General features: G+C 46.9%; 2 protein-coding genes across 9 annotated transcripts in view; one reads left to right on the top strand and one right to left on the bottom strand.

The window, feature by feature from the left end:
- The window catches only part of DTNBP1 (dystrobrevin binding protein 1), a 120,753-nt gene extending 105,287 nt beyond the window's left edge, over nucleotides 1-15,466 (top strand). For both annotated transcript variants that reach the window (XM_082415248.1, XM_082415247.1), the window contains 3 exons: nucleotides 4,590-4,745; nucleotides 11,741-11,884; nucleotides 13,159-15,466. In XM_082415248.1, coding sequence (XP_082271374.1) covers nucleotides 4,590-4,745; nucleotides 11,741-11,884; nucleotides 13,159-13,376 — 518 coding nt within the window. In that variant the 3' untranslated portion in view covers nucleotides 13,377-15,466. The remainder of the gene's footprint in view (nucleotides 1-4,589; nucleotides 4,746-11,740; nucleotides 11,885-13,158) is intronic.
- JARID2 (jumonji and AT-rich interaction domain containing 2) overlaps nucleotides 14,170-16,952 on the bottom strand; it is a 242,770-nt gene continuing 239,987 nt past the window's right edge. For 5 of the 7 annotated variants that reach the window (XM_082415154.1, XM_082415156.1, XM_082415157.1 and 2 more), the window contains one exon: nucleotides 14,170-16,123. In XM_082415154.1, the coding sequence (XP_082271280.1) occupies nucleotides 15,965-16,123 (159 nt within the window). In that variant the 3' untranslated portion in view covers nucleotides 14,170-15,964. The remainder of the gene's footprint in view (nucleotides 16,124-16,952) is intronic. The other 2 variants (XM_082415152.1, XR_014251301.1) reach the window with 2 other exon arrangements.

Below are 16,952 nucleotides of genomic sequence, written 5' to 3'. Positions count from 1 at the left end.
GGATTTTTTTTTTTATATCTCATATATATACCCTTATGCCCCATTAAAACATATAATTGAAAATTGATTATAACATCTTCACTGGTAATGGAATTTTTTGTTGTTGTTTTGAGAAATTATCCAACTGAAATTGATAGTGGAGGCTAGAGTGGAAGTTGCAGTCAGATAAAACTTGAGCAATGACTGGAGTTGAAATAAAGTAGACACGGACCTGGGTTGATAATGGAATTAAATGATTACTCCTGACTTCTGGTAGAAAAACTACAGCATCTTTTATCTAATTTTTTGGTGTGTTTATTTTTTTTTCTCTTTAATCTTAAGGCTATTTGTTGAAGTTCTTTAAAATCTTTGTATTTGTCTGGCTTTCCCTGGTATAATAAATGACATCTTTGATGGGAATAGTGGGTCATTTTTCCTTATAGAAAATGTTCTATAATTTCTATTTTTCCACAGTCGTTCTCCCAGAGTCAGATGCTCTTAAACTTCTAGATTTGAAATATTCCCTCAGTGTCCTTCCATCATTTCTCCACTCCCAAATGTAGTTGTTTCTTGGCAAAAGCTGAACCAGTGATTCCAGAACAAACAGCACAGTCAGAACATACTTGCTCAGGCACATAGCTGAGGGTGAATCTTCTTAGCTGCTGAGCAGGACAGTTATTTTTAATAACTGCCATGTGCTTTTTTCATCATTGTCCTGAGTGTACAGCTGGTATAGAGTTAATGTACTTAGTTCTGTGATTCTAGCTTAGAGGTCAGCCCTGAGATATAAGAGGGGCTCTGAAATAAAGTGGGAAATGACAAAAGGCGTTTGGAAATGTTTCAAATAACTAGTGTGTAACATGTCTTAAAACTTAAAACAGTGATTATTTTCCTTTAAGTCATTTTAAGTTCCCTAACCCAACCGTGTCCCACCTTTTGTGAGGGCTGGAACATGATTACATTTCGTTCCAGTGTAAAAAACCTAAGACAAAAACTATAGAACTTATAATTCAGAAACACGAGAGAATTGAACTTTTGAAGCAAAAGTCTTGAGAAGAGTGAAAGTTTTCAAGTTACATAACTATATATCTCTATATCTATATAAAATCTTAGTTCAGTTAAAACAAGATATTCTTTAATGAAAACCCCTTTGATAATTTCTGCATTGATCTTTGTTTCTGAGCTTCCTATTTTGGCTTTTTTTTTTTTTTTTTAAAGAGTAATTGAACTTCGTTTGAAGTGTTTGAAGCATACTTAATCTATTCTAGGGCTGACTTATTCTAATGCACCTGGCAGTCATGAAGCATTTGAGCAGATAGGTTGATGGCTGAAGTGAAATAAGTGAAAAGACATCCTACTGAATCCCCTTTCTCCCTCTTACAAGTACACGCTCCATTCCTTGCACGTTTGTTAAGGGCACTGATAGGTGACTCAGTCTGAAGTGTCTGAGTGGGGCTGAAAGAGTTGGGGTGATTCTCAGTGTCGTGCTCATCCTGGTTCATGGTAATATTTCGTATCATTTCCTTTTCCTAATAATAATGCTGGTAATATTAGCTGTCACCTATTGGCAATACTGTGTGCCTGGTGATTCACGTGTTAACCTCATTTAATCCTGCCAACACCCGTATGAAATAAGTTCATCTCTCTTGTACAGAGGAGGAAGTTGAGACCCAGAGAGGTTCAGTTAGTTGTAGCTGGTAATAGATATCCTTGCTTGGGTTTCTCGGGAAGCAGAGCCTGAGATGAGGATTTTCCTGCAGGTAGTGTGTGTGAGAGGTGATCCCGGGAAGCAGGGGTGAGGGGGCAAGAAGGAAACGTCGATAAAGGGATGCATCGTTAATGTCACTGGTGCGGTTCCACCAGGACCTCTGACAGTTGTTCAGAATGCCTCCTAGAACTGTCCATCCAAAGGATGGGAGACTGGGCATTGATACACTGGATTCTGTCACCCACTGGGTGAGAGCTGCCTTAATTCCCCAGAACTTCTGGGCTAAGCTGACTTGTAGGTTCCCTGGGATTCAGAGGATACTCTGACCCCCCCCCACCAAAAAAATAAGAGATGCACCTTGAATTGGGACCATCTGTATGTGGGCATAGAGATGAGCTCACACAGAGCTGCCTTTCAGAAATCAGAGGTGGGCTAAAGGGAGGTGGGATGACGTGCCAGAAGCATCTAAAGGCATAAAGGGGATAGGACCAAGCCCAGACCGCTTCCAAAACCTGTGCTCTTTCCAAACCATCTCCCTGTAAACAGAGATAGGAGATGGGGGGCTGCAAGTCAGGGTGACATGAAAACTCAGAGAATGCACATAGTGATTATCATAGTGTGAGAAGACTGCACATCATCACCATTGTACACGTGATACACGTCGTCAGGATGATTTACTTTCCTGTCTGTGTTGCTTTGGTTAATATTAGCATTCCTTGCATATATGAAGATTAGGATACAAGAAGAATATCCAGAATATTCTAAATATTGAAGGCTATAACTGATTTGGGATTAAAAATATACTCCATTGTCAAGTTTTTAAGATCTACACATACAGGATCATGTTGTACCCGGGAGCTGTGACACGAGGTGTTGAGTATTTGTGGAGGGAATGACTAAGGTCGATCATGTGGGACCTCCAAGACTATTGTTCACTGTAAATTCTGGGGTTTTTTTTTTTTTTTTTGGTTAAAAATCACTTGGTAACACCATGAAGACTTTCTTCTTAAGATTTTTTATTTAATTTTTAATAGATGACGTATAGCATTGTGTAAATTTAAGGGGTACAACATGTTGACCACTGTGGAGTCGCTCACACCTCCATCATGTCACATAATTACCATTTCTTTCTTGTGGTGGGAACACATACGATCTAGTCTCATAGAAACTTGGAAGAATATGATACGATGTTGTTGACTGTAATCACAGTGCTGTGCGTTCAACTGCCAGGACATACTCCTACCTGCAAGTCTGCACCTTGGACCAGCATCTCCCCAGCTCCCACACCCGCTCTCCCCCTGGTAACCACCGCTCCCACACCCGCTCCCACACCTGCTCTCCCCCTGGTAACCACCACTCTGTTGCTTCTATGATGAGTTCAACTTTTTTTAGGTTCCACGTATAAGTGAGATCATACAGTATATGTCTTTGTCTGACTTCTCTCACTTAGTATAATGTCCTCAAGGCACACCTGTGCTGTCTCTCACAGCAGGATTTCCTTCTTTCTCATGGCTGGATAATATTCCTTTGTGTGTACGTACCACATCTGCTTTATCCATTCAGATATTGACAGACACTTAAACTGTTTCCATATGTTGGCTATTGTGAACGATGCTGCAGTGAGCATGGGAGTGCAGATCTCTTTTTGATATCCTGTTTTCATTTCCTTTAGATATATATCCAGAAGCGGAATTAATGGATCATATGTTAGTTCTATTTTTAATTTTTTGAGGAAGCTTCATACTGTTTTCCATGGCAGCTGCACCAGTTTACAGTCCCACCAACAGTGCACAAGGGCTCCCTTTCCTCCACATCCTCACCAACACTTGTTATCTCTTGGCTTTTTGATGATGGCTGTTCTAACCTGTGATGGGGTTCTCTGCTCAGGGTCTCACAGGCTGGAATCAGGGGTTGACCAGGCTGCAAGGAATCTGTTTCCAAGCTCGTTCAGGTTGGCGGAGGAGTCCTGGCTCCTTGCAGTGGTAGGACTGAGGTCTCTGTTTTCAGGCTTAGCAGTCGGCCTGGGGTGGCTCTCAGCTCCTGGACACACCTTCAGTCCTTGTGTTAGGCCCCTCTGTCTTCAACCAGCGAGGGAGGGGGCATGACCCTCATGTCAGACCCCTTCTGTGCTCACATCCCTTCTCCTGGAAAAGTCCCGGCCCACCCAGACGACCTCTCTCTCATAAAGTCAGCTGGCCACAGAGCATACCCTAATCACGAGTCCTGGGGTCCTGCGGGCTGTGCATCTGGGGGCAGAGTTCCTGGGGGCTGTCTTCGAATCCTGCCCACCGCACCCTGTGAAGAACAAAGGACTGGAGAGTTAGAAGCAGATTCAGAACCAACCCTTGGCCCGTGTACAGGATGAATAGTGGTTGCATCATCTGTGTTCCCCATGCAGCCTGGGGAAGGGTGAGCCGCCAGCAGGTCGTATGGGAAGGTAAATTCAGGCTTCTTGTTGGCGGTGAGGCTCGGGCTCATCGTATTATAGTTCTTCCTGGCGTGACTGACACAGCCCTCGCTGGCATATAAAGTTCTTACGTTTCACGTCAGTACTGGGGTAATATTTCTATCCCAAATGTTCAGACAGTATGAGGCTCAGCAAGGTTAACCGACTCAGCCAAGTGGCTGGTTCACGGACAGCAAAGCCACGACCAGGTGTTCTTCTCACAGACTCCAGTGGCCACGTGCTGGCTCTGCAACCAGCATTTACTGAGCGCCTCCCGCGGCCGGGCTGCGTGAGGTTAAGGTGGACGGTGGGTCATGGTCCTCCAGGAGCCCCGGCTCTCCACCTGTTGTGCTGCAGTCAGGGGGCCAGATGTGAGCCTGTGAGTCGGTATTTATACCCATTCCGGTCTCAGTCCTTTTCAAACCCCGCCTGACCCCAATTATTCTGTGTCCTTAGCTGAACTCGATGCGGAGCACGCCCAGAAGGTCCTGGACATGGAGCAAACCCAGCAAATGAAGCTGCGGGAGCGGCAGAAGTTTTTTGAGGAAGCCTTCCAGCAGGACATGGAGCAGTACCTCTCCACGGGCTGCCTGCAGACAGCAGAGAGGCGAGGCAAGTCAGGGAGCGGGCCCCACGCTGCGTGTGGCTAGGGTGCTGGCTCCAGAGCGGGGCTGGGACAGAGGCTCAAGGGGGATGCGTCCTGCCGTCTTGGTCTTGCTGTTGCTGTTGCCTCTTCTTATAGTTCTAGGCTTTTGTTGAAGATATTTAGAAAACGTGGGATGCATTTTTTTTTAAACATTAAAAAGACAAAACAAACATTAGCCATAATTCTGTAGCACAGGATCCCTAATCCCTATTACTATTTTAGGGTGATTCTCTCTTGTGCGTGCCTATTTATATAGACTGTACATACATCTGGCTTTGTATCTAACTTTCCTTCATAGTGTATGGGGATCTTTCCCCTACATTATTAAAACTCCTTTGAAAGGGTATGTTTTAAAAGCGACATCTTCTTGGTCAGGACATATCCTAGCAGTTTCCTAGTTGGACACTTAAGATTCTTTGCCTCTGTAAGTCGTGCTGTTATGTACATCTAGATGCATCTGATTGTTCCCAAGAACACGCTGAGGGGCACAGGAGTTGGATTCCAGGCCCCTTCACCAGCCTTTCCTTCCCAGGACCTGGTGCCTGTGGAGGAGTGGTCTGGGCGGGCAGCTGACGTTTTCTCTCTGGCCAGCGCAGAAGCAGTGGGCAGCGTGTACAAGTGTCCTGGGCTTCCCCGCTTACCTGCCCTCCCTCCTCCTGTAAGCCCCTGCTCCTCCCAAACCTCTGTTCTCATTCTTCCTCTTTTGCCTGGCCCTGGCCTTTCCTCTCCATACCCTGCCCCTCATGGAAGCCCCCCTCCCCCAGTTTATCTGTTACCCTCCCTCTGTTCCTTCCTTCTCTATGTGCTCCCCAAGGAGAGGTTAAAGAAATCAAAGAACGAGGAAGGAAAAGAATGTAGAGAAAACAGACTAATAGGTGTGACTTAGAATGACTGAAGGATGCGTTACGTTGACAGTGCTTCTTAAACTGAGGTGGATGGTACAGATGTGAAGTTCAACTGCTTCATCTCCAGTCAGCTCGCCCTCTGTGTGTCCCACTGATGGAGAGTCTGTCTTCATCTGGGAAAGTCAGACTGCATGTTCCCTCAGAGTACGTTCACTATTCAGTTTCTTTAGTGTTTGGCGCTGGTTATGGAGAGAGCCATCCCTGTTCACTCCAGGGATCTGTGTCATGTTGTGGGCAGCAGCTGAGAAGGACATCACCCTAGTCTGCTTGGGCTGCTATAACAAAACAACACAGACTGGTAGCTTATACACAACAGGGCTGGAGGCTGGAAGTCTGTGGTCAAGGTGCTGGCTGATTTGGTTCCCAGTGAGAGGTCTGCAGCTTGTCCTCACTTGGCAGGGAGAGCTCCATCTCTGGTGCCTCTTCCTAGGAGGGCATTAACCCCATCCTCAGGGCCCCACCCTCATGACCTCTAGAATAATCACCTCCCAAAGGCCCACCTCCAGAAACCATCATATTGGGGGTTAGGGCTTCACCTTAGGAATTTGGGCGGGTGGGGGGGCACCCAAACATTTAGTCCATAACACACACACCCCAGCAAATCTGCCCCACAGATTTGAGCACAGTGAGACGTTATGCCGAGACGGCATGGGGAGGTGGGAGTGAAGAAAAGAGCAGTAGAGACTCTAATGCTTGTTCAGTTTAGTTCAGCAGACATTTCCTGCGCACCTGCTAAGTGCTCAGCAGAGGCAAAGAGAATATGAAGGTGCCTCTTAGGAGATCCCATCCTCAGGGGATGAGGACACAGCAGAGGCTGCAGCTTCAGAAGTCCCTCTTCGTTGGCCGTGAGCCTGCTGAGACAGGGGTGGGCTGTTACTGCCGGGTCCTTGTCGCCAGCACAGCCCAGTGCTGGGCAAAGAGAAGGAAGGGCTCGGTCAAGACGTGTTGAACAGATAGCAATTAAGTATTTAAGGAATTGAATTTTCATGGTTTCAAGCACCTAAAAAAATGTCCTTCAAGTTTCAAAAAAGTGTTGGGCTCTTTTTTTTTTTTTTTTTTAAGGTAAAAAAGAGAGTCACACATACATTGCCAATATGTGTGGTTTTGAAAGCACTGAGGAAGAGAATTGGAGGCCTTGGGCTTTTCAGCTTCCTGCTTCAGCTGGAGCAGAAAAGATGTTCACAAATATCAAACAGGCTTCTCCACACAAGGCTGTCCAGGGCCATGCCTTAGACTTCCCAGCCTGGGAGTCACACATCCCTTTCTTACAGCATATTCATCTCCAAGGATGAACACGCTTTCATTTAGAAAAATCAGTCAAAATAAGAATCTCTACAGTGAACATGGTATTTTACACTCATTCCACTAAATCAGAAATAGCAGTCTGAATTTTTCTCACTTTCCAAAGCATCATTTTTTAGTTAAGACAAAGGCATGGAAAGTTTTATCCAGAAAATGATCTAAGGGTGAAGGGATATCTGTGCCCACTGGGATTGTGGTGAGGCTGGGAACCACGAAGTGGGGAGCCTCACGCACGTGAAGGGGAGTGAGGGCAGTGCCCACCATGCTGAGGAGCAATGGGAACCTGGGGCCCACGCATGCCCAGCAGCTCCACGTGCCATTAGGACGTGATGAGGTGTTTTGTAAGACCCTGATGCAGGTTTTCTCTTCCACCTGACAAGACTCCCATTTTCTCAGAAAAACATCTACTGCTTTCACTTTGTTGCTAAGCACCTGGGTATCCTGACAGTGTGTAGTTAGTTGTGACTACATCACCTTGAAGATGTCCTGTCTGTACCTGTGTGTTCCCACTGTTAGACCCTGGGTTCCTGGCATCTCTGCTGGGCTGGTAGTTCAGTCAAATCTTGTGTAGCCAGGGGCGCCCCCTGTGCCCTCAGACACTCTGACTCAGCCCCTGGGTGTCCCAGTGCCTGGGGAGGGCAGGAGGATGTTTGGGCTAGTGCTAAACCCAGTAGGTCTGGGGTAGGGCCCAAGAATGTGCATTTCCCACAAGTTCCCTGGGGATGCTGAGGCTGCTGGTCTGGGGTCCACATCTTGAGAACCGCTTCTTTAGGGTACATAACTAGGATACAGTCATAGGACAAGTGTATCTGATTGTCCTGGATTCTGTCGCAAATTCCCACACCAGTTTACAATCTCCCAGAAGCTGTATGTGCGTGCTCCACTCCCTCCACAGCTTTGTCAACACTTGGTAGTGTCAGATAGTTAAAATTTTTCACCAATTTATATGTATGAAATGATGCTTTATTTTGGCTTTAATCTGCAGTTCCTTGATTGTCCATTTTTCTACTGGTTGGTTGTCTTCCTTTAGAGTCTTACACTCATGGTATCAGCCTTTTCTGATGATGTCTGGTGCAGATACCTTCTCTCAATCTGTGGCTTCTCTATTCTAGTGTGGCCTTTGCTAAATGTGTTTATTTTTAAGCTTTGCCCACTTTATTTTCTTGCTTATGGTTTGTACTTGTGTCTTGTTTAGGCAGTCCTTCCCTCCAAGTTATAAGGATACTCTGCTGTGTTTTATTCTAAAAGTATCTATGTTTTCCATTTTATATTTGGCCCCTAAATCCACCACCATTTGGTTTTTGTGTGCATCGTGAGGTAAGGATCTGACTTTAATTCTTCACAGCAGTAACTGTCTATCTCAGCACCAGCATTCTCTCCACCGCTCACATGGTCTTCTGTGAGTTTCAGTACAACTGAGTCTTTTCTAGGCTTTCTTTTCTGTTCCAGTCTTCTGTTTGTCTGGCCTTGAGCCAAACCTTACTATCTTAATTTTAATTCTTCATTAAGTAGTGGTTCTCAACCAGGGGCAACTTTGTCCCTTCGGGGATCCATGGCAACGTCTGGAGAGTTCTCTTTGTTGTGATTGAGGTGGGGGGTCTGTAAGTGTCCATTTCAAAAGGCTTGTAAATTGGCTTGTTCAGATGTTACCTGTTACTACTCAATTTTGGATTGCTCAATTATCAAAGAGGTACATTAGATCCTCATTTCCCCCATGATTATGGACTTGTTACCATTTTCCTTGTGATTCTTCCATATTTTGCTTTATAAAAATAACCACAAAATATATAGTCACATAGAAATTCTGAATTACCTTCCTGGTGAATGGAACCATTAAAAAAATCACTAAGCAGGGCTTCCCTGGTGGCGCAGTGGTTAAGAATCTGCCTGCCAATGCAGGGGACATGGCTTTGAGCCCTGGTCCGGGAAGATCCCACATGCTGCAGAGCAACTAAGCCCGTGCGCCACAACTGCTGAGCCTGTGCTCTAGAGCCCGCGAGCCACAACTACTGAGCCCGCGTGCCTAGAGCCTGTGCTCTGCAACAAGAGAAGCCATTGCAATGAGAAGCCTGCACACGGCAACAAAGAGTAGCTCCCACTAGCTGCAACTAGAGAAAGCCTGCGCATGGCAACGAAGACCCAATGCAGCCAAAAATAAATAAAGTAAATAAATTTAAAAAAAAAAGAAAGGAACAAACTACTGATACATGCTGTAGTGTGGATAAACCTCCAAAGGAAAAAAAAAATCACTAAGTGCTGTGTTTTACCCCAATAATGCTTTTGTTTCCCCTTCAAGTCTATTTTTTTTTATATTTATATAGCCATGTCAGCTTTCTTCAAGTTAATTAGTTGTTTGCCCACTTCCCATTTTTCCTTAAATTTTTTTTAATGTTTCTGTTCTTATATTTTAGGAGTGTCTCTTACCAACAGAATAACTAGATTTTATCACTTACAGGAAACATTTTCAGGAAAATAGAAAGAAGCAAATACAATGGTAGTAATGAGGCCAGGCAGCCAGTGATCACAGCAAATGTAAATGAACCAGATCTGACACATAACAGATTATAAAAGTGGCTTCGTTACCACCTTATTCAGTGCTTTCTGTTTTCCTGCAAGTGCCCCCTACGCTTTTAGTCCAATTATTTTCCCCCCTCTTTAAGAGAATGGCACAGACAGAAAAAAAGGGAGACTCTGCTCCTTTCAAAACTGAAGTCAAAGCCAGGCCGAAACGCCACCAAGGACTCCACAGTCACAAAGAAAACCCGCGTGTTCCCCACCTTCTCCCCCACAGGAGAGCAACCCCCAGAGGCACGAGCTTGACCCCTGTGCACTCAGGTCCCCCTGACGGGTCAGCCTTGCAGGAGCCCCAGGGCAACACTGCCCCGGTGTCCCCTGTGAAGTGGCCGTGATTCCTGCGCGGCCAAGGGCGACACTGATGGCACATGTCACCCGGCTCCCCTGCCTTGGACGTTGCCACCTCGAGTGGGATGTCTCAACTGTAACAAGCTTTACCTGCTTTAGTGCTGAGCCTTCATGATTTCTTGTGCCCAGAGACAATCAGATTCCCACCTTCCTGCCAGACAAAGCAGGGATCTGGCTCTTGTCAAGCCGCCTCTCCTGTCATTATCGTCCAGTCCTTCAATTCAGCTGGAGTAAATTCCCCAAATTTGATACTATTATGATTATTTTACTCCGAGTTTTATATATACTCACAGACTTACATGTCTCTTCCGTGCACTTTGGCCTCCCTACCGGGACCCATGCCCTCTTCCCTCCTCCTGTGGTCCGACCTTTGCTGAGAGCAGGCGTAGGGGGGAGTTATATCTCACACTTGATCTTAAGAGATAACATTTACCTCACCTCTTTGAATCTGTTATTCCACTGTCTTTCTGACTCCTGTTGCTGAGCTGTCAGTCTAAGTATTTCCTGATCTTTCCTAATCTGCGCTTTCTCTTTGATGTTCATCATTTCGCTGCAGTGGATTAGGTGAGGATTTCTTTCATCTGTCTTGCTTGGCATGTATTTTGTTCCTAAATCCTGGATGTCTGATCTTTCAGCAAATCTGGAAGGTAACCAGCCTCTTTGAATATTGCTGGTCCCTACTGTCTCCATTCTCATTTTGGAACTGTGAATATGTAAACTTTTGCATTTTCCATTTCTCTTAAGCTCTTTCATACTTCCCACTTATTTCTTTGCTGTGTAGTGGAGAATTTATCTTCTCATTCACTAATTTTCTATTTGGCTGTCACCTCTTTAACTTGTGCCCGAAGTTTTAAATTTCAGTGATTTTTCCTAATTTGGAAGTTATTTGGCTTTTTTTCAAATGCCTGATCTGATTTTTGACACCTTGTTCATTGTTTGATTCAATCTCTTCTTTCTTTAAAATATTTAAAGCCACTTTGAATTCTCGGGAAAAGATGCTAACAGTCTTTGTTTCTGCTGACCCTCACTCATAGTGACACGTGTACTGTAAATTCCGGATCGGATTGGATTTTGTGTTGAGTTTATATTCCTGTGAGACCCTGGGTTAAGGATGTGTCGACATCCAGAAATTTCTATTTGCTTGTGACAGGCAGCATCATGCCTGGGATGATTTAAGTTACCTGGCTTGTAGTTTTCTGGACCCCAGAGGCAGTTTAAATATGAACGCCAGACCCTGGAGGCGCCCCTCACCGTGCCCAGGCTCAGACTTCTAGTGCTATAGCGTCCTTCTGCTGGTGGGCTGATTTTTTTTCTAGTCTGTGCTTTCACTGCACGGAGCTCTTGGTTGCAACTCGCCAGCTTGTAGATGTCCAAACTTTGCTGTTAAGATGAAAACTAGAGAAATGTCACAAGGACAGGGAAGACCCCAAGTGGAATTGTAGTAAAGCTGGGGGCAACCACAGCCAGAGGTGTCTGGCAGGAATGTCAGCCTCTTTGAGTCAGTGCCCACCTCCGAGGCCAAGAATTGTCTGATGCAGAAAGGGTTACCTTCAGCGCTTGCAAGCAAGAGGGCTGGGGGTGAAAAGGAAAACTGCTGTGGCAGGTTAAGAGGTAATAGTAACCAAGGTTAAGCTAGGATGGATTTAAAGTACCAAACGGGGACATGTCAGTAATACACTGCTCCAAAGTCTATTTTAAAAGTCTGGAGTAGCGGGAGATATTTTACACCTAGGAAACACAGTGTGCTTTTAGCCTAACACAGTGGAAGCTCACCTTTTAAAGTGTTATGAAATGACAGAAGGTCTAACCTCTCCCTGTGCTGGTCTCCCCAGAGCCCATGGGCAGCTTGTCATCCATGGAGGTGAATGTGGACGCGCTGGAGCAGATGGACCTGGTGGACATCTGCGACCAGGAGGCCCTGGACGTCTTCCTGAACTCCGGCGGCGAGGACGACACCGTGCTGCCCCCTGCCTCAGGTCGGGCGACACGCCTGCACACGCCGAGTCACACCTCCTTCCACGACTTCCCTCCACATGGAGAACCGCACAGGGCTGTTCGGTTGCACACGGCGTGCACAGCTCTTCTCGTTCCACTAACCCGTTCCACACGCACTCTGGCCTCACAGAAGTGGACAAACGAAACACTGGCTGTTGTGGTCGTGAATTTCTCAAAGACTCTCAGTGCTTTACCCAGATACCTTCAGTGAACAGGGAGCTTTCTTGAATTGTGTTCTTTCTCCTCTGGCTCGGAAGTTAGAGTGGGGTTTTTGTGGTTAAGCATTAGAATTTTGGGGAGGTGGGAGCTCTCCGGTGTGGCTTCCCCCTCCCCCATTCGGCAGGTATTTTTTTGATCTCTGCTGTGGGCAAGGCCAAGGTTTGTGTTTAGCACTCGGCTTGTATTTTAAAAATTAGTTGCAACCCTGTGGGCACGTTACCTCCATTTAATGCCTTCCCGAAATTTTCATGTTCATTGGGCACATATTTACTGAGGCTTCGGCCCTATAGCTGGACTCAATTTATTTTAAATTTCGGACCATTCCTTCTGGGTGGGTGGTCTTTGTAGACGCAATTACAGAGAACGAGTTTAAGTTTCTTCCACGTACAAAAGGGCGAAAGGCCAGCCCTTCAGCAGCACCTGCCCCTTAGCTGGTGGTCCCACTCCATGGGCTGCCGTCCTCACAATTCAGGACCGGGGCTTCCTGTCTACGCGTGTCCCTAAGGTCTCCACAAAGCAGCTCCGTCCGTCTCCCCTTCCCGGGAACTGCGTGAGCAGTGCTGCCCCAGGGAGGGAGGCCTTTGTCCCGCCGAGAAGGCCGGCCCCTTCCCAGGGTCAGGAAGAGACTCGGCTTTGATTCCTTTAAGAGGATCCACAAGGGTTTCTCTTTTAACGTCCATTTCTTTGAATTATTTCAAAGGATATAAAGAGGTAAATCTCGGTTATCAAGGTTACGAGGAGTGCTCCTCCAAGAAATGCAGTGTTCGCGGTTTGGCCTTGAGCACAGTGCTTTACTGGATACTGGGAAGGGTTCGGGATCTTTCCATGTGTCACAGGTGGCAGAAGGGTCAGCTCGGGCCCTGGGCTGCCTCTGGTGTCACCTAGCTCAGCATTTTCTGGGGGCAGTTCCTGCACGTCACAGGAACAGAGAACTTACACCCGTTTTATGTTCTGTGCGAGTTCAAATGATCATCTTCAGGGGCAGTTCTCAGATGCAGTACTTTTATGACAAGCTCGCTTCTGCTTTATTTTGCAGGACCTGAAGCAAGCCCCGGTCAGGATGCAGTTACTCTTCAGGTTCCAAATCCCTCCCGATCCCGAGCCACACGGCCTTCCTCATCCTTAGCCTGCACCGACCCGGCTGCCCAGGACCCCAGCGAAGGTGGGGAGTCCCCCGTGGTCCAGTCTGACGAGGAGGGGGTGGAGGTGGACACCGCCCTTGCCACCTTACACACTGATGACAGTGACTCCTAAACCCGGGCGCCCGTGCTCTGGCCACCTTCAGGGGACAACACAGCTGTGCCCAGAGGCCCGCGGTGAAGGCAGGTGGATTTAGGGAGGCTCTCGATTTTTACCCAGTTGCCAATAATGTGTGAGAAACTGACTGAAACAACAGCTACAATAAAGTTTGAGGACCGCAAACACAGCCGGCTTGTACAGAAGGGCTGCTAAATACACACGTTCTGCAGGCGTCAGAGTGCAGGCTGGGCCAGGAAATTAGGTGTCCACCCGGCTCGGCACTGAATGGCAAAGCCCTTTACAGGCAGGAAACTGTGCTTCCTCTCGGCTCTAACCAAGTTTGGGTTTTCTTCTGATCATTACAAAATTATTAAGTCCAACATGCACGGCCTACCGTAATAGAGCACACACCCGGGCCCAGAGGAAGAGAGAAACCGAAGCCAAGCCCACACGCCAGCCCGCTCCTGACGGGACCCTGCTCCCCCAGGGACGTGTTTTCCCCTCTCCCCGCTCGCTCACAGCCCAGGGACGAGGGGCAGGCTGGCGCGAGGAGGGGCGGCTGCGGCCCTACACCCTCGTGGCCACGCTGTCTGCTGGTGTCCAGGGGCCCCGCAGAAAATGAGGCAAACGGCAACCGTTTGGGTTTTGTTCAGAGGGCATCCAGGCAACCGCCAGCGGAGGGAAAGTGAGATTAAAGATTAAAATTCGGTGTTCACTCCACTCCCTGGCCAATGGGACAGACCCCCTCAGCCCATTTATCAGAAAACATCTCATTTCATTCACTCATCTTCCACAAGACAGACAAGTGTCCAAAAAACTTTGTTTTTATTATTAAACCTTGTAGTACAAACCTGAAAAGTAAACAAAAAACTGGCAATAAACAACATGAAGTCTTCCCTCCCAGGGGAGGGGTGCAGAGCAGCGCTAATAAATTAAACGTCAGACCGTAAGCCGTAGGCAGAAGTTCACTGTCCAAAAGAGGGCAAGAACACAGCAAGGCCATGAAAACCGGACAAGCACATTGGAAAACACGACTCTGCTCATGTCATTGTTAAATATTCCAACACAGTTCAGTCTTCTGCAAACGACAACCGACAAAGTGTCACAGGACGCTCCTGACAGCCCCACCGGCGAGCTCAGTGCAACACGGGCAGCTGCGGGATCAGTGAATCCAATTATGAAACAAAGAACAGCTTGTGAAAACAGTTTCCCTTTTTTATTCCACACATACTGTACACACAACCGGAGAAGGGCAACAGCTACTCCATTATTATTTTTGTTGTTGTTGTTCAGTGATGTAAGCAGCACTTATAAATGTTACAAGAAAAACCCTGTAAGCATCCAATCCAACCGATGAAGAAACTGAAGTGTAAGGCTTTTCTTCATCTCGTCTTCTCACCCCCTCCCCTCCCCCACCCAGAAAAAGGCTCAAGTATTTAAAACAATTTACAGGCGTATGTACAAAAGGGACGGGATTTTTTTTTTCTTTTTGTTACAACATGAAGAGAAAAAAATAGACCAGATGAGCGCAGATGCATTTTCACATTCAAAAAGAACGGCAGACCTCCTAGTGGCTCTAGATGTGATCACCAACAAAACGAGTTTAAAAAGAAAGATTAATGCTGACCTGTGAAGGTGTAAAACAACAAGCTGTGAGATGAAGATGGAATGTTAGAAAGATTGCACATCCATGACAAAGAAGCACTTAACGGCTTCAATCACTTTTTTCCTTTTTTTTTTTTTTCTTAAGGATGCTATTGAAGGGTTTTTTGATAAAGTAGCCAACAGCACCAAAAAATAACAGAATGGATTTCCTAATGAAATCAGGCACAGGTTTCCCTCACGTGACCCCCCTCCAAGGCAGGCAGTCTTTTTCTTCTCTTTCCTTTTTTTCCTTAAACAGATGCATAGTGATGTGCTGGTAAAGAGAACCTAGTCACTCCGACTTCCTCATTTTGCCTATGGTTAGGAAACAACGTCCACCTTCAGCTGCCATAACCGCCCAAAGAAACACAATGGGGATTCTCCGGTTTTAACAATTACAAACTCATCCTGCACATGACAGAAGAAAAGACAGCCAAAGTAAAGCCATTTCTTTCAAGTTTTGTGTGTGTGTGTGTGTGTGTGTGTGTGTGTGTGTGTCTCCTATCCCTTTTCCTCTCTAGAAAAAATCTGCTCACATTACTGACGGTTTTAAAATTTGTTCTCCAAACTTCACCCTCTTCAAAAATGGGTTAAAAAGCCTTTTTTCCCCCAACAATTACAAAAGAAAAAAAAAACAAACAAACAAAAGAAAACACAAACAAAAATCAAACAAAAAGGCTTTTGTCAGCCACAAGGGGCGATACAAATTAATAGCCCCTCAAGGGTTTTAAAACAGTGAATATACGGCAGTTTCAAAAATCTGACTGCAGTATCTAGGTATTCTAAGTACAAAAAAAGTTCAACAGTTTAATGCTAAAACAAAATTAGTTCTCTAAAACCAGAAGAAAATCTTCTTCAGAGCTAGTGCAAAGACAGCTTGTATCCTACAGCCAGTACTCCAAACTAGAATATAATAATTACAGAAAAATATCTATCCCCGGCCCCCGGTGCTGGCGTCTTCACGAGGAGGAGGCGGCGAGCCGGGAGGGCGGCACGTCCACCGTCGCTCTCTTGCGGGGCCCTCTTTTTGGTGTGGGTTTACCGAGACAGTTTTCAATGCTGCCGTTTTTACCAGATACCTTGCCACAGATCTGATTGACCAGGCTGATAATTTGTTCCTGTTTCGGGTTGAAAGGAAGACACAGGATTAGCCAACGGAAGAGCGTCGCCAGGACCCCCCAGGGAGTCACCTTCATCAAACCACGTCAGAGCGGCACCGAGGGGGCGTGGGGGGGGCTGGGTGGCCTTGGAAATCCGCCCCGAGGTTCCCAGGTGCAGCGGCCTGGGAGCTGGTTAGGACAACAACTTCCGGAGACCGAGGTCCCCTGGCCAGGCACCTAAACGAAACACTCCTCCTCGGGGAGAAACCTGCCTTTTCTCATCTGGAAGCCAAGGATACGGTACACCAAGTCCCTTCCTGATGGGCAGCTTCCTAACCCCACTTCCCCCTCCAGGGAGCCCAGGAGCGCCCCCTGGTGGCTGTAAAGTCCAAACGTTCACAAGCTGAGAGCCCTGAAATACCTGCAGCCCCAAAACCAGAGTAAGCGTGGGGCTGTTTCCTTAGAGCTGCTTTCCCGTCTGGTCTGTACCTTCACCCGTGTCCACGAGGTCCCTCGCCGCCGAGACAACACAGCAGCAGGCTTCCTGCTGCCGCCACCTGGGCACCTCCTCGGGGCTGAGAGGCCGCCCGGGGCCCCAGGAGGAAGGAGAGGGCTGGGAAGTGAGGGGAGACTCAGGCCTGAGGGCCCAGGGCCTCTCACCTGGCTCCCTGCATGGTGACAAATGCCTGGGGGCTGCTTGTTGCTCTCTCTGGCTACTCTGCAGCCTACTTAACCTGCTCTTGCAGATGAATACAAACACGTGTCTATGAACGTTTCTTATTCCCTCCTCAGCGAAGGGGAGAGAACAAATGGAACAAGAGAACCATCTATCTGCTGGCGTCAAAAA

Source organism: Balaenoptera physalus, assembly GCF_965194825.1.
Source record: "Balaenoptera physalus genome assembly, chromosome: 11".
NCBI lineage: Eukaryota > Metazoa > Chordata > Mammalia > Artiodactyla > Balaenopteridae > Balaenoptera > Balaenoptera physalus.
Note: the sequence above shows the minus strand (reverse complement) of the source record. Positions and strands in the feature narration are given on the sequence as shown.